The sequence below is a fragment of the Jaculus jaculus genome, chromosome 2, assembly GCF_020740685.1.
Source record: "Jaculus jaculus isolate mJacJac1 chromosome 2, mJacJac1.mat.Y.cur, whole genome shotgun sequence".
Lineage (NCBI taxonomy): Eukaryota > Metazoa > Chordata > Mammalia > Rodentia > Dipodidae > Jaculus > Jaculus jaculus.
The window spans coordinates 79,710,788-79,726,064 of NC_059103.1; the positions used below are offsets into that span (position 1 = coordinate 79,710,788).

Genomic DNA, 15,277 nt, shown 5'->3' on the forward strand with positions numbered 1-15,277 from the left:
CAATCTACAGATAAAAGTATGCTTGCATGATTCTTTCTCTGAATCACTCTAATTCCTTATCTGTGCACACCATATATATATATATATGTACATATATATACATACATACATACATATGCATATATATTCTACACTAGGTAATGCTTCAAAACATGTGTGCACTACACTGTACTCAGATCAGAGTACATGTAACTGTCTCCTCAAAATAAATCATACCATAACTTACTCCCGTTTGAACTTTACTCTTTTCTCCTCTATACATTCTTTTTGTCTTTCCTCCATACATTCTTGGTTTTGCCTATTCTTTGTAATCTAGCTCAAATATCTTTATTCTATGTAATTTGTCTTTCATCTTTCCATGAAGCCTCTTTGAATTTATACAACATTCTTATGATCATTCCTATCACACTTCCCTGTGTATTTTAGAATTTATGGACCAGATATATTCTAATAGCCAATAAACTTGGTGAAATCATAAAATATGTCTATATCTTCTAATAGTTGCTCTTCTTTTCTTACATGAAGCAAGTAAAATTAGTTAATGCTGAAACAAAATTTTTTGTAAAGTAAATCTAAATTTAACATAGTTTGGTCCTTTCAAATGCAATTATTTTAAACAAGTTAAGCATTTCCAGTATTTCAGAGAAAAATTGTGACATATAAACATTATGCCTTTGATGGGAGAAAGGCACAAAATAATTACCTTAGTACATGTCAAAATGAAATAACAGATTGATAGTAATGTAAACACCCCTTATGCAATTAGAAGGAAGACTACAAAACTTAGATTGACTGTGTGTGAGATAAATTGAGTTTTGAGCACATTCTACTGGGAATTACATTTGGACCCATACATTCATAAAGACTTAGAATCATAATACAATGTCATAATTAGAATATGAATTAATTTCTGAATCCTATTTTTCATAGTTGACCTATACTAATTCAAATATCTAATAATATTAAATATTGCTTTCTTGGTAGTAATTATGGATATTCATATGTCAGAAAGCAGAAAGAAATCTATCCCTATTACATAGTATAAATTCATGACCGAAAATATATCAAACATTCAGAAGGCAATAAACAGCATATAAATGGAAAAGTAAATACTTTTAAGATACAGACAAACTGTGGTATGTATTTAAAATTTTACCACAAAGTAAATGACAATATTAATAAAGTGTGATTTTTAATTATGACATAGATCATTACTTTAGACCTTATAAAAACTGTCCTGGATAATCTGTAGTGTCTGGGTGTTACCATACAAATCTGAGATATGGCAAAGACAAGAGTATTTCACTGTTCTTATAGCAAGTCATGGTCTTGTGGACATTGTCTTTGGAAAGATTTATTTCTTTGCTTAGATTTTACTTAAACTATGAATAAATGTAAAAATGATTTTGAGAAGGAACATGATTTAACAAGTAATTTATTTTTACTGTATCCTAATTTTTTTCATTTTTTAAATATATAATTATGTTAGCTACTCTCTGAGGCATACTTTATATATATTGAATTGTGTTAATTATTATTTCCTTATAAGGATTAGGAAATTATTATTAATGATCATTAGGAAATCCTCTGAAAATTGTGTTTAATTATAAGAAAAATCTCCTACTGCAGAAATATATAAAGTTAGTGAATTAAGGAAATGAATTGCTATTATTTTGTCCAAAATACTTTTTAAAGTAAATCGTTCTATATCTACAATGTACATGTCTTCCAGGAGCAGATAATGTTAAATATTTCCAACTTTATAATTATAATTTTAGGTTATGAAACTTATTGTCTCATAAAAGAAATATTTTAAAGATTGAAATATTTCACATTCCTATATTCCCAGCACTAAGGAGGCAGAGATAGGAGGATCACTGTGAGTTCAAAGACATCCTGAGACTATGTAATAAATTCTAGGTCAGCCTGAGCTAGAGTGAGACACTAGCTACCTTGAAAAACCAAAAAGAAAAAAAAAATCCACATTACATTTAACTGTAGCATTCATTCTCCCGTTTTTTAAAAATTTGTCTGTCTATAACGTATCTTCTGTTTATTTATATATATATATATATATATATATATACATATATATATATATATATATATGTCATATACCTATCATCTATTTTCCATGTATCTGTCATTTGTCATTTGTATTTGTTTATTTTAAATCTGTCTACATCTATATTATCTGTTTATATCTGTCATCTGTCTTTATCATGTATACCAATCTTTCTGTACATCTGTCAGTAATCGATCTGCATCTATCATCTATCTATCTCTTTATCATCATCTATATATACACACAGGTCATCTATTATCATCTTTCTGTCTTATGATCATCTATCTCTGTGTCTTGCTTTTGACTAATGTGAAATGTAGTACCTGTCCATCTACTTAACTACATATGCATTTCTCTGATTGTGTTACAACTTCTTAGAAGATGGTTCCCAGAGCTCATACTGTTATACAAGTACCTAGTGTATTGCTGCTATATATGACCCAACTGCATGTTGATTCATTGAATGTGAAAACATAGAGTCATTAATATGGTCTTTGCTCCATGTTGTTTATGCTCAGCAATAGATGCTCTCGAATGTTAATGAACTGGACATCACTGCTGTTTTAAACAGAGAAGGTGACTTAATGCACCCATCTGTTTAGCTATTTTTAAAACACTCATTTTAATTCATAATATGTGTTAAGTATCTAGCTTTCTGGAACACAGCTCTGTCTTCAGGGAACCACAAGACTTTACTTCAGGTATGGGACTCAATGAGAATCAGTCCTGTGGTACATGCAGTTGAAACAAAAGGCAAGAAAAAAAATTAAGTGGAGAAAATAAGTACTCAAGCTTCTTTAACCCTGAGCAGACTATAGCTTTAGAGCAGCTCTTAATGAATGTTAAATCCATCAATAGATGATGATCACTCTCCAGGGGTGTTAGATCTTTAACTTCTCCTTTAATAGCACTCTCTTTGAAGGCAGATGTACAGTAACTGGATCAGAAGAATTAAGAAACATCAATACGATTAACAGAATTAAGCATCAGAATTTACACCAAGTGAAACAGCCCTCCTCATCACCTCTCTTTTGTAAAGCAGGTAGGGGGAAAGCATGGGTGTGTATTCAACAAAGTGCACTCTCTTGTATCAGCATTTCTTTATCTTTAGTGTGCTAGGATAATTACCTGGAGAACTTGTTGAAAGCCTGGCTGGAAGTCCAACCCCATTTAATAGGTGATGCTGATGCTGCAATTCCAGACACTGTACTTTGAGAAACTAAACCTATTATTTCTAAATGTTAAGAATAGATTTGCATTTCTGGAAGCTACTTATACTTTAAAAGTCTACTAGTTAGGATAATATATCCACATGTGACTTTCAGATTTTCTTGAGATACAGATAATTGTTCTTCTGATTACTGGATTCACTGTCCCAAAAAGTGACGACCTATGAATCCAGACAGCAGAAAGGACAAAGACCATGAAGCACCCTTTTCCTCTCTCAAGGCTGAACTCTAGTGGGAGGTCGTATGTATTCCCTTTGATTTGTATCCCTTTTACAAGTTATAACTACAAAGGACTCTATAAAGAGTCCTCAGAAGAATTCTTGTTCTTCAAACCTGAGATTCTGACTCAGGGTGTCTAGGGTGGCATGTTTAATTTCTAAAATTTCCATCAATGATTGAGTTATATGTTCACATTTCAGAATTCTGATTCTAACATCATTATCCAACAAACATCAAATGCATACTATATGAAAGGCACCATGATGGCTAGGGATTTGTGACCAATGTTCAGAAATGACCCCGTTGTGGTGGCAAATGCCAATAGGGAATTTCAGAAGAAGTGAGGAAGGAAGATCTGTAGTTTGAGGCTAGCCTAGGCTATACATCTTAGTACCTGTATGCTCTTTGTTGAACTGGTCAACAAAGATTTAAAGATAGTGCAAAAATAAAACCTCTTTTGCAACCCAGAGCTCATTATTAAGCATGAGTTTTAATAAATGTAAGAAGAACAATGATATTCAAAGAGAGGTCACAGTGATGCTATTAAGGAGCTTGTTTAGAGAATATAGTTGATATTTTAAAAGCATAGGAAGTAATGGGAAATCTCAGAAAGGGAACCAGCATTTTGATATTCAACTGATAAGAGTAAGATTACCTTTTGTTTATAATACATTTATCTTGAAAATGAGTTCTGGAGATAGAGACAGCTATCTTAACAAAAAAGAAGGAAAAATGATATAGTAATACAGCCATTTTTGTATTTGGAGCTCAATGAATGCATGAGAAACACACAAGCTTTTCTTCATTTATTTCTTTATTTATTATGGGCATACTTAGTATGGATACATCATGTGTTGTTGGTACCACCTTTTCCCTCATCGCTGCCCATTCCACTGAGGATCCTCTCTATAGGGTTGTGGGTCATGTGTTGTGGAAGCAGCCCTCAACTGCTGGGGTAGGCAATGCCCCTGGGCATAATGTCTCAACCTGTGGCTCTTACAATCTTTCCATGCCTCTTCTGCAAAATTCCTTCAGATAGGCTGAGTTTTTTTTTTTTTTTTGATTTACTTTTAATTATTTATAAAAGATAGGGGGAGAGAGAGAGAGAATGGGTTTTCCATGGCCTCCAGACACTGCAAATGAACTCCAGATGCATGTGCCACCATGTGCATCTGGCTTAAGTGGGACCTGGAGAATCAAATCTGGGTCCCTAGGTTTCACAGGCATTTACCTTAATTCCCTAAGCCATCTCTCCAGCCCATGGTGGGTGTGTCTTAAGACTACTTCAGTGATGAGCTATTAGGAGCCTCTAGATCTGTGCTTTGGTAGGTGTTGAGTATCCTCACATTCTAGCTCCTATATCCAGTCACTTATTGTCAGGCTCACCATGCAAACTGCACGGAATCTTTAACTGACTAATTTATGAAAAATCATCATTGCTGCAAAAATTCTTATATATCTTATGGTTTAGTGGTAATTTTATATGATAAATAATTATTCCAAAACAGATTTAAACAAGATGTTTATATATATGTGTATGTATATATATATATATATGAAATTTAAGAAGAGACATATAGGTTTTAAAGCTAGAAATCTATGCTTTCTGTATCATATGTTTTCTCAATATACAATTAGGTAAAACACAACTTTTCTGATTCTCACTTACCTTACCTTAAGATAAATATGAAGAAAGCCAAGGAGCTATAGTATACATAAATTAAAATCCTAAATTAACCTTATAAAATGGGTGATTCAATTAAACCGATGTTATTTTGTGAAGTGATTCAACATATGTGACATGATTAATGTTAACCAGGTGATAAGAAGTACAAAATTCTTAGCAGTTCCTTTCACATTTAAATTTGTCTTTTAACAAAACATCAGTTATTTCTAATGGAGTTATATATTTTATTTTTTTACTTCTCAATGTATGTTCCCACTGCTTGTCATATTTAAGTATTTAAATGTTATACATATACATATTTATGTACTATATAATTCTCCTCTATTGCTATCTTTTATAATTATTCTTGTAACATTTATTTCTGTGTCAACTGAATATCTGATAAACTGCCTTGGTTCCACAATATTGGAATAATTGAAATATGTTTACTTAGTTGGATATATAACAAGGAAAAGTAAAACTTTAAAATAGTTAGACTAGGTTATACTTAAAAGTGTTTCAATAACAATGAGAGAAAGGGGGCTGGAGAGATTGCTTAGTGGTTAAGTGCTTGCCTATGAAGCCTAAGGACCCCATTTCAAGGCTCGATTCCCCAGGACCCACATAAGCCAGATGCACAAGGGGGCGCCTGCATCTAGAGTTCTTTGCAGTGGCTGAAAGCTCTGGTGTGCCCATTCTATCTCTATCTATCTACCTCTTTCTCTCTGTGTCTGTCTGTTGTTCTCAAATAAATATATTAATTAATTAACAAAAAAAATTGAGAGAAAGAAACACTGACAACACTTATGACTTAACTTTTATAGTGTATTTATTTATTTCCTATTTTTTAGAAGTCAAAATTCCAAGAGATCAATGTGTGTTAAAATTTGGGCATTTTAAATATAATGATAAATATTATATGAAAATATCACACTTAACTATTTGACTTACTTATAGTCAAAGACTTAACTGTAATATTGACATTGAAATATGGAAGAAATTTTGCTTACTTTTTATTGCTTGCATCTCTGAATTGCCCCAAATTAAAATCAACCTAAGGAAACTCGTGTCTTTTGGTGATCTATTCCTCAGTTATCATGCAACTTTTTGTTAATACTGATAAAATGTCATGCATTACATATGCATAGTGATTCTTATGTGTTGTCACCAGTGTAATTTATTTTTCTGTATATTTAATAGTTAACACCAAATACAATATGCTGGAAAAATGTTTGGTGTCAGGGAAGGAACCAGTTGCTGTGTCATCATATTATGCATGTTGTCATCACCATTTACCTCTAGAAACCATTCTAGTATGGCTGATATTGCTTTACACCAGCAGTATGTGAAGTAAAATTGCAAGTATAGATACCAGTGCACTAGTAACGTGTGTGCAGTGACAGTGCATGTATATATAACAATTCTATGACTATCGCAAATGCATGACATTGAGGAACATATGTGCTGAAAGTCGTTATGTGAAACTCATGAGGCTCTCTTTTGAAATGTGGGTTTTTACAAGCCCTCTTTTGATAAAAAGCCAAGTTTAAGTTGAAGTTTTATAGCTAAAGATACACGATAAATAAATAACTGGGCTTTAAAAGATTTCTGTTCTTTGGTTATGCTGTTTGCACTAAGATGAATGGCCTTTACTGTGCACATCTTTGCTGTTTGCAGAAAGATGAACTGTTTTCTTTGTGCCTCCCTTGTCAGAATATCTTAATATAGCAGTGAACTGACTCATTTGCTATAATTTCTACCAGGTTCTGCTGTTTATTAAGCAATGTTTAATGGTTAAAGTGATATTAAGCACTCTGCTAGTAATAAAAACATGCTTTGATTAAAAATGCAGTAACTGTATTTACCTGCTATCAAACAAGGTGAATTAGGAAACTTTCTGGGGGGGCTGGAGAGATGGTTTAGCTGTTAAGGCACTTGACTATGAAGCCTAAGGACCCAGGGTCAATTCCTCATGCCCTTGTAAACCAGATGCACAAGGTGGCGGCATGTGTCTGGAGTTTGTTTGCATTGACTGGAGGCCCTGGCATACCTATTCTATATATATATGTGCCTCTTCCTCTCCCTCTCCACGTCTCTCTCTCTCAAATAAATGCAATATTTCAAAAAGGAAACTTTCTTTTGAACATTTTTATTTAAATATATCTTTATTATTTTTATTTATACATTTTAGAAATATATAAGTAGGTAACTAAGGCAGGTAGATAGCTAGGTCGATAGATTGGTAGGTAGAGTGAGTGAGCAAGCATGGGTGTGCAAGGGTCTCTTGCCACTACAAACTCTACATGTATTTGCAACTTTGCATATCTAGCTTTCCATTGGTTGTAGGAAATTGGTTGCAGGAACTTTGTAAACAAGTGCCTTTAACCACTTAGCAATCTTTTCAGCTTTTGTAATCCTTCTTTTAAAAGGAGCATTGGAAATCCATAACAAACAGGAACATCTCTCTCCAAATATATATCTCATCATTACTTTGTGAACAAACAACATTTAGATTACTAGGTTCAATTGTAGGAAATCCTGCTTCCTAAAATATTTGGTAGTCTGTTGATATATCAAATTCAGATGCTAGGACATTTCCTTGTAATTATGAAATTGTATTTTATCAAAATTACCTTAAGTTGAAACAGATCCTCATTAAAATATTAAAACAAATCTAACATTGTTTAAATGTTTTTATAAAATCCTCACACAAAGTGTCGTCCCAAACCTTTCAGAAGTGACAGGATCAGGTCTGCTTTCACCATGTGGTTATTATGTCTGTTACTATCTCATTAGTGGACACACCATGTGACTAGGAGCAGCAGAGGTGAGGAAAGCATGCAGCCTTGAGGAGAAGTTTCGTCGTGGCATGGAAAACATGGCAGAACAAAGGCTGGGCATCTTTCCTTGTCACAGAGGTAGAGGTAGCACCAGTGAATTAACACTGACACAGAGGACCTGGGCTATAAAATGAAAAGCTCACCCTAAGCAACACTGGGCTCCATAAATGCTCCATTTCCAGAAGCCCAATAACCTCCTAAAATCACCACAAATTAGGGACCAAGTATTCAAAACACATGAGAGAGAGTATGTTGATAAATTTTATATTCATACCACTACAGTTATATTAAGAAAGTTTTAGTATCCTGGATAATGTATAAAAACATAATTAGGAAGTGCCCTATTTATATTTCAATTAAACTTATTCACTATTTCTCTCATATGCTTACCAATAGATAAGAGGTTAACATATACAGCAAATGGCAAACCAATTGTTAGCATGGCTAGGTCATTGTATTAGTATAATTCATTTGAGTATAAAAGAGATGTGACAACTAAAAGTGGAGTTCTTATAAAATGCTCCAAAAAAATCAGATTTTTATCTGAGTAGAATGGCCAAAACAAACCTAAGGCACGTGTTAAATCTGTCATAGTTTCACCCATGTTTTGTTAGTGCAATGACTCAAGTATTGTGGACTATGTTTAATGACCTCATTATTTCGCCCCACACTGGAAGACTTAGAGATTTAAAAACAGATGTAAAAGTAAATTCAATTGTTGATGTTACTTTTATTCATTTATGTAGCCAAGTGTGTCTGTGAAAACCATATTATAGTGTGTTTATGTTTTGAGTGACAGGTCTTTATATATGTATGCATCTAATAATCTTATTATATTTAAACATGTAAGAAGGTAATATTTCCATATATATAATTTTATTTTTGAAATCAAAATGTCCAATGAATAAGATAATCAAAAAATGAAACATTATTTTACGTATTTGGCTATATACCATATTGGTGTACATAGTCATTCGTTAATCATTTTATTTACCCTGAGAAACATGTATTTTTTTCATTTACTCTATTATTTTTTTGTCAAATTTATTAACATTTTCTGTGATTATTAAAAGTATCACATGGTAATACCCTCCCTCCCCCTACTTTCCCCTTTGAAATTCCATTCTCCATCATATCCCCTACCCAACTCAATCAGTTTCTCTTTTATTTTGATGTCATGATCTTTTCCTCCTCTTATGGTGGTCTTTTTTTTTAAATTTTTTATTTATTTATTTGAGAGCAACAGACACAGAGAGAAAGACAGATAGAGGGAGAGAGAGAATGGGCGTGCCAGGGCTTCCAGCCTCTGCAAACGAACTCCAGATGCGTGCGCCCCCTTGTGCATCTGGCCAACGTGGGACCTGGGGAACCGAGCCTTGAACCGGGGTCCTTAGGCTTCACAGGCAAGCGCTTAACCACTAAGCCATCTCTCCAGCCCCAATGATGGTCTTTTGTATGTAGTGTCATACACTATGATGTCATGGATATCCAGCCCATTTTATGCCTGGAGGGAGCATGTTGTAATGAGTCTTACCATTCCTTTGGCTCTTACATTCTTTCTGCCACCTATTCTGCATTAGACCCTGAGACTTGGAAGGTGTGATTGTGATGTTACTCAGTACTCCAGTCACTTCTTTCCAGCACTATACATTCTGAATCATCCCAAGGTCACTGCCATCTGAAAAGAGAAGATTCTCTACCCAAAGTGAGAGTAGCATTAATATAAAGGTATAAATATTAAGAGAAGTGCTTACTGGGCAGTTTGATAAGCATAGTATATACATTTTTCCAGACATCAGCAGATGTTACACTCCTAGGGCTCATGACTACCCATGTTTTAAGTTTTCAGTATCAGGGCTGTATTCCCCCCACCATGGAGTGGCCCCCACTCCTATTGGAGGGCATTTGGTTTCCACCATGACAGATTGCTACTATCGCACCCGTTGGCTCATTTGGGCTGGCTGGCCCATTATAAGGCTTGTAGTGTCCACTGCTGAGTGTCTTCACTGGTGGTATCTCTTTCTCCCATTGAATTACATGTAGATTGGCTTCTTCCAGTTTTCCGTCAGCTGGTCTACATGGAGGAGGTTATCAGCTCAGTTCCAGCAGGATTTCTTAGTGGACTTGCAGCCCAAGTATTTGGAGTCTTCCAGCAATAGAGTCTTACCATCTATTCCTGGTGGGAAACCAAGGGCCTCAGCAATGGCCTATAATGTTTTGGGGCCATCAGGGACCTCCCTGGCCAACAACTCACTGGAGGTATCCCATCCATGGCATTGAAATTTTTCTAACAATGATCTATAGCTCCTAAGTGTTCCATTGTCTGAAACTGGAGGATTCCATATGATTTATTTGCATCCTCTTAGATTTTGATTAGCCCTCCCTCCATGTTTCCTTTACTCAATCCCTTCCCCTGACCTCACTTTGGGCCTTTTCACCCCTGTTAATCTATTCTTCTACTTACATATATACAATACCAACCTATTAAGTATCCTCCTCCCTTCCTTTCTCTTCCCTTTATATCTCCTTTTTAACTTACTGGCCTCTGCTAGTTCTCCCTCATATGTGGAGCCTAGCTACAGATGATTGGGCTTCTGTGTGAGAAGGAAAAGACTCATTTACTCTATTATTTATGGCTTAAAGGAAGGCAGTTTAAATGAGGACCTATTTTTAACTGGAGTGGTGAAGATCATAGGAGAAAATCATGTGTGTTCCAAATGGAAAGAACCTGCAAATTATCAGTATAGTCAAGGACGACACTGTAAATATGACTGATTCATCACCCGATTAGAAGTGGTAGCTATATATTTCCATTCACCTTACATACTACTTGTGGCAGCACAAGTTTCTATAATAAATAAAGTACATGCTTTATGTGAAAGTACACATTTTTCAAGAATACAAGTCTCTGTGGCCTATTTCTAGAGAATGTGAGAGAATATTTATGTTATTGTTTAATGGCAACCTTCTCTTCATTCCAGGAGCAATTTTTGATGAATCTGCCAAAAAGGATGATGAGGTATTTCGTACAGCAGTTGGTGACCTCAACCAGAATGAAGAAATCCTACAAACTGAGAAAATCACATTTTCAGTGACGTTTGTTGATGGCAACAACCCCTTTCAAGCTGTCCAAGAAGGTAAGATAGAGTGGTAGTCCACTAGTTATTTTTATTGGTTTGTTGTTTTTGTTCAATTCAAGTGGAAATGAAATTAGATTCTAAAAATAGTAATTAAACATGAATGTCACTTTTGTTTGTTCTATTGAGTATTTCTTTACTTTGTGCTGAGGAGTGCCTTTGTAAAACCTAACTTGAGGAGACATATATTGTTAGAATTTTTATATTAGTTGAAATATAATATGAAATGTGGCACATTTTCATTGAAATGTTTTTTGATATTTTGTTAATATCACATAAATTGAGCATTATTTTAAAATATGACAGTATGCCATGGTTTTTACTGTGGATTTCTTTCTGATAAGTCCTTCATTGAGGGTTACAACTTTCAATGACTTTCCAGGTGAACACAAGATGAATGTGATGCTATAAGGAACTCTGTAAGATACTACATATGAATAGTTTTGTTGAATAAGTTCTGTTTCTTTGTTAACCTCTACGAGTATCCCAATTGTAAAACACTTACTTCCATTCTCTCTACTCAAGAGCAATGTGAAAGTTTTCATTAATAAAAAAGTAATAACTATCATTTTGACTATATATGAATTATCATTTCAATAAGTGCTCATTTTGTTTGATTGATGGAAATCTACGTTTGATGCTGTGACTGTAATTAAATGTCAAGACCCTTCTTTAGTAAAGTACTTGTTCTTCAGGAAACTAGTTCTTGGTAGTTGACACAGTCCTGGTTTCTTGTGTTGTTGTTATATTGCAGTGCATAAATTTCGTGGGTGATATTAGGAGGTGGCGATATGGATGATGATAAGGTCATGCTTAAGTCTCTGCGTTCATGAATAGGACTACCATCCTTTTACCAGAATAGTATGTAGTCCCGTCACCTTCCAAAGATACTATCTGTGGGAGATAAAGAAACTCTCACTGACAAAGACTCTGCCCCTTGAACTTTGACTTCCTAGAATTTAAAACTATGAACGATCTTTATAAGCCCAGTGAAAAGTTCAGTTTTATTAGTTAAAAGAGCACAAAGATCCATTTTATATTTGATTTTGATGATATACTTAGGCAAATAATAATGAAGGCAAGAGTAATATAGTTAAATAAATCCATTTCATTGAGAATTTGAGTAGGATTTAGTAGAAGAAAAATCAGGCACCACATTAGAAGTTGTCAATTATTGTTGTATGAAATAGTTTTAAAAGACAAACAATAGGCCAGGTGTGGTGGTGCACACCTTTAATCTCAGCACTAGGGAGGCTGAGGTAGGAGGATCACCATGAGTTTGTGGCCACCCTGAGACTACATAGTGAATTCCAGGTCAGCCTGGACCAGAGTGAGACCCTGCCTCATGAGGGAATGTGGCAAAAACACAGTAATTATGTATTTTAAGTGATATGTTCTTTAAGAATAATGTTACAAATGTACTTATGATTTCTTTCAACACATAATTTTAATAAGCCAAATGATAATGTAACAGTAAATGAAGTGCCATTTACTTTTTGACTCGCCTCTAAGGCACTGTATATCCATTTTAGTTTGTCTCTAACTATGAAGGTATCCACCTTCATTGAAAACTGTAGGCAGCGGTAAAATAATGTAGGCAATGCAATTGGTAGAAGAAAATTCTAAAATGAGAAAAAATATATCTTTTGCATTGTTTTAAAAGAATACATTTGAAAAGGAAGACGATATTTTCAGAAGACTACAATAATTTTATTCTCGATGGTGCTTTGTGTAATCATCCTCCTGCCAGTTAAACTGTAGAAGCATAGAAAAAAAAAAAAATCTTTCAACTGAACTGTAGGACCTTGAAAGAAGTTGTGACACAGAATGAAAACTGAGAGAGGAAATGAGCTTTCCAGATGGAAATCTTAGCTATCTGTTAAGAGGAAGAAAACTGGGAAGGTGGCCTGAAGATTTCTGATACCTGTAGGCTATTCTGACCCAATTATTCTGATAGTCTACTTTGAGAAGTTCTAAAACAGAGTCTTAGTCAGTATCACATAGTAAGAACCAGGGAATATGTTACAAGTATAAATGGTTACCTCAAGGGCTGAAGAGATGGCTTAGAGGTTAAGTTGCTTGCTTGCAAAGCATAAAGATCCAGGTTCAAATATCTAAGTCCCACATAGGCCAGATACACAAGGAGGCATGTGTGCCTGGAGTTCATTTGCAGTGGCTAGAGGCCCTGGTGTACCCATTCTCCTCTCTTTCTATCTTTCTCTGTCTTCCTCTTTCCCTATATTTTATATATATATATATATATATATATATATATATATATATATATATATATATGTATGTATGTATGTTACTTCAAGCACTTTTGTAGCATATTGGTTGGAATAAAAGAAAATGATCCAATTAACAGAAAACAAGAGACAATTTTGAACTACTTTTCTATTACATGATAAGAAGGAGTAATTATAAAGAATAAAAAAAAACCTTAATTATATCATGAAATATGGCTACTTTGAGATGAGGGCTGTTAAAGGCATGTGCTTGCAAATCCTAGTAGCCTGCATTCAATTCCCTAATACCCACCTAAGTCTAAATGCACAAAGCAGCACATGTATCTGAAGTTCATTTCCAGTCACAGGAGGCCCTTGAACACCCATACTTACTCTCTCGTGGTCTTATAAATAAATAAATAAAAATAAATGAATAATGACTATTTCTTCAGCATCATGCTTTGAAAATCCATAAAATGAGAGTCTAAACATTACTTATTTTAGGGAAAGACAAATAATCCAATAATTTCATTCTGATTACTTATAAATTATTATTGCTAATAACTTATGTGACATTCATAGCTATGTGCCCATTATCACCCCCGCCTATTTATCTATCTTTTTAAATTCATTATCATCGCCAGTTTCCAGAACACTCCTTTTGCTGCTTCAGTGGACTTGCAACAAGTACCTATGATAGATGTCCATTTTTCTCTTCCTTTGATATAGCTCCATCTGTGTATGAATACACAGAAATACTCATATTTTTCACATCTCTTTATCTGAAATACCTGACTGAAAGTGCTTAATGAATGGAAGGTTTACTTTGGCTCATTGTTTCAGACACTTTTGTATTTATTCTGTGAAGGACATGGCTTCAGAAAAGGGTATCTCCAGGTGGTGGGAGGTTTTCTTAAAGGAATCAGAGAAAAAGTATACAGATAGAATCAGGGCTTAGTAAGTAAAAGTCCACTGCATCTTCAAAACGAAATCACAAACCAGGGCAGAGTATTTAAAATATCAGTAGTGGCCTTAAAGTTTCAAATCATAATATGCAAACATGTGGTATGAAAGAAACTTCTAATGCTACTAAAGACAGTAGCAACTGTTTACTTTGTTTATTCTTGGCTAAACATAAGACACTATGATCTGTGAAAGGGGAGAATTTACAAGGAAAGAATGCCTAGACAAGTGATGAGAAAAAAAAATGTGAAAATTTCTCATCTGAAGGTGAATGTAGAAATTTGACAGCAGTATACTACTTACATGCACTGGACTTGTCAGTAAGGATATAAAGCATTGTGATTTGATGCACAATGGAAATATTAAGGTAAACATTTTCAGGCCTAGGAGACATTGAAGATGAAGTAGTCATTTAGATCTGTGTGCTTCTATTACTGCTATCCTGAAAATCAACTCTAAGAGATGGCAATAGACACTGTTGAGATTTCAAACTCTTCCAAGCAGAAATGCAGAGGTTTCAGAGAGCTGAACATTAATGTAGAATTATAACACATCCACCAAGGCTCAGGTAACATTATAGAAGAGGAGGTGGAAAGATTCTCAGAGCCATAGGGTTGGAAGGAGTATCTGGAAGCACTCTCCCTGACCCCTACCCAGAGACTCACTGATGCATTCATGATGCTCATTGAATACCAGTAACCCCATTGAGGAGGACCCTCAGTATTAAGAGGGCAGGAAAGAGGAGTATTAAGAGTATAACCTTGTGGAAATGTGACCAACACATGATTTGTTTATACAGTAAAGTTAATAATTAATAGAAAACAAATAAAAATAACTCATTGCGTTGTTAACTTTCTGATTGCCATGAACAAACACCTGATTGGAAGCAGTTTAAGGAAGGAAAGGTACTTATGTTCAGCTTATTTCAGA

The 15,277-nt window shown here is 34.5% G+C and overlaps 1 protein-coding gene and 1 non-coding gene across 3 annotated transcripts in view; both read left to right on the forward strand.

Annotated features, from left to right (window-relative positions):
- Grid2 (glutamate ionotropic receptor delta type subunit 2) overlaps positions 1-15,277 on the forward strand; it is a 1,510,676-nt gene that overhangs the window by 300,936 nt on the left and 1,194,463 nt on the right. For both annotated transcript variants that reach the window (XM_045143055.1, XM_045143054.1), the window contains exon 2: positions 11,001-11,156. In XM_045143055.1, coding sequence (XP_044998990.1) covers positions 11,001-11,156 — 156 coding nt within the window. The remainder of the gene's footprint in view (positions 1-11,000; positions 11,157-15,277) is intronic.
- On the forward strand, positions 3,903-4,027 carry LOC123459166. The gene has a single exon (XR_006636072.1). It is a non-coding gene; the product is annotated as a small nucleolar RNA SNORA40 (small nucleolar RNA).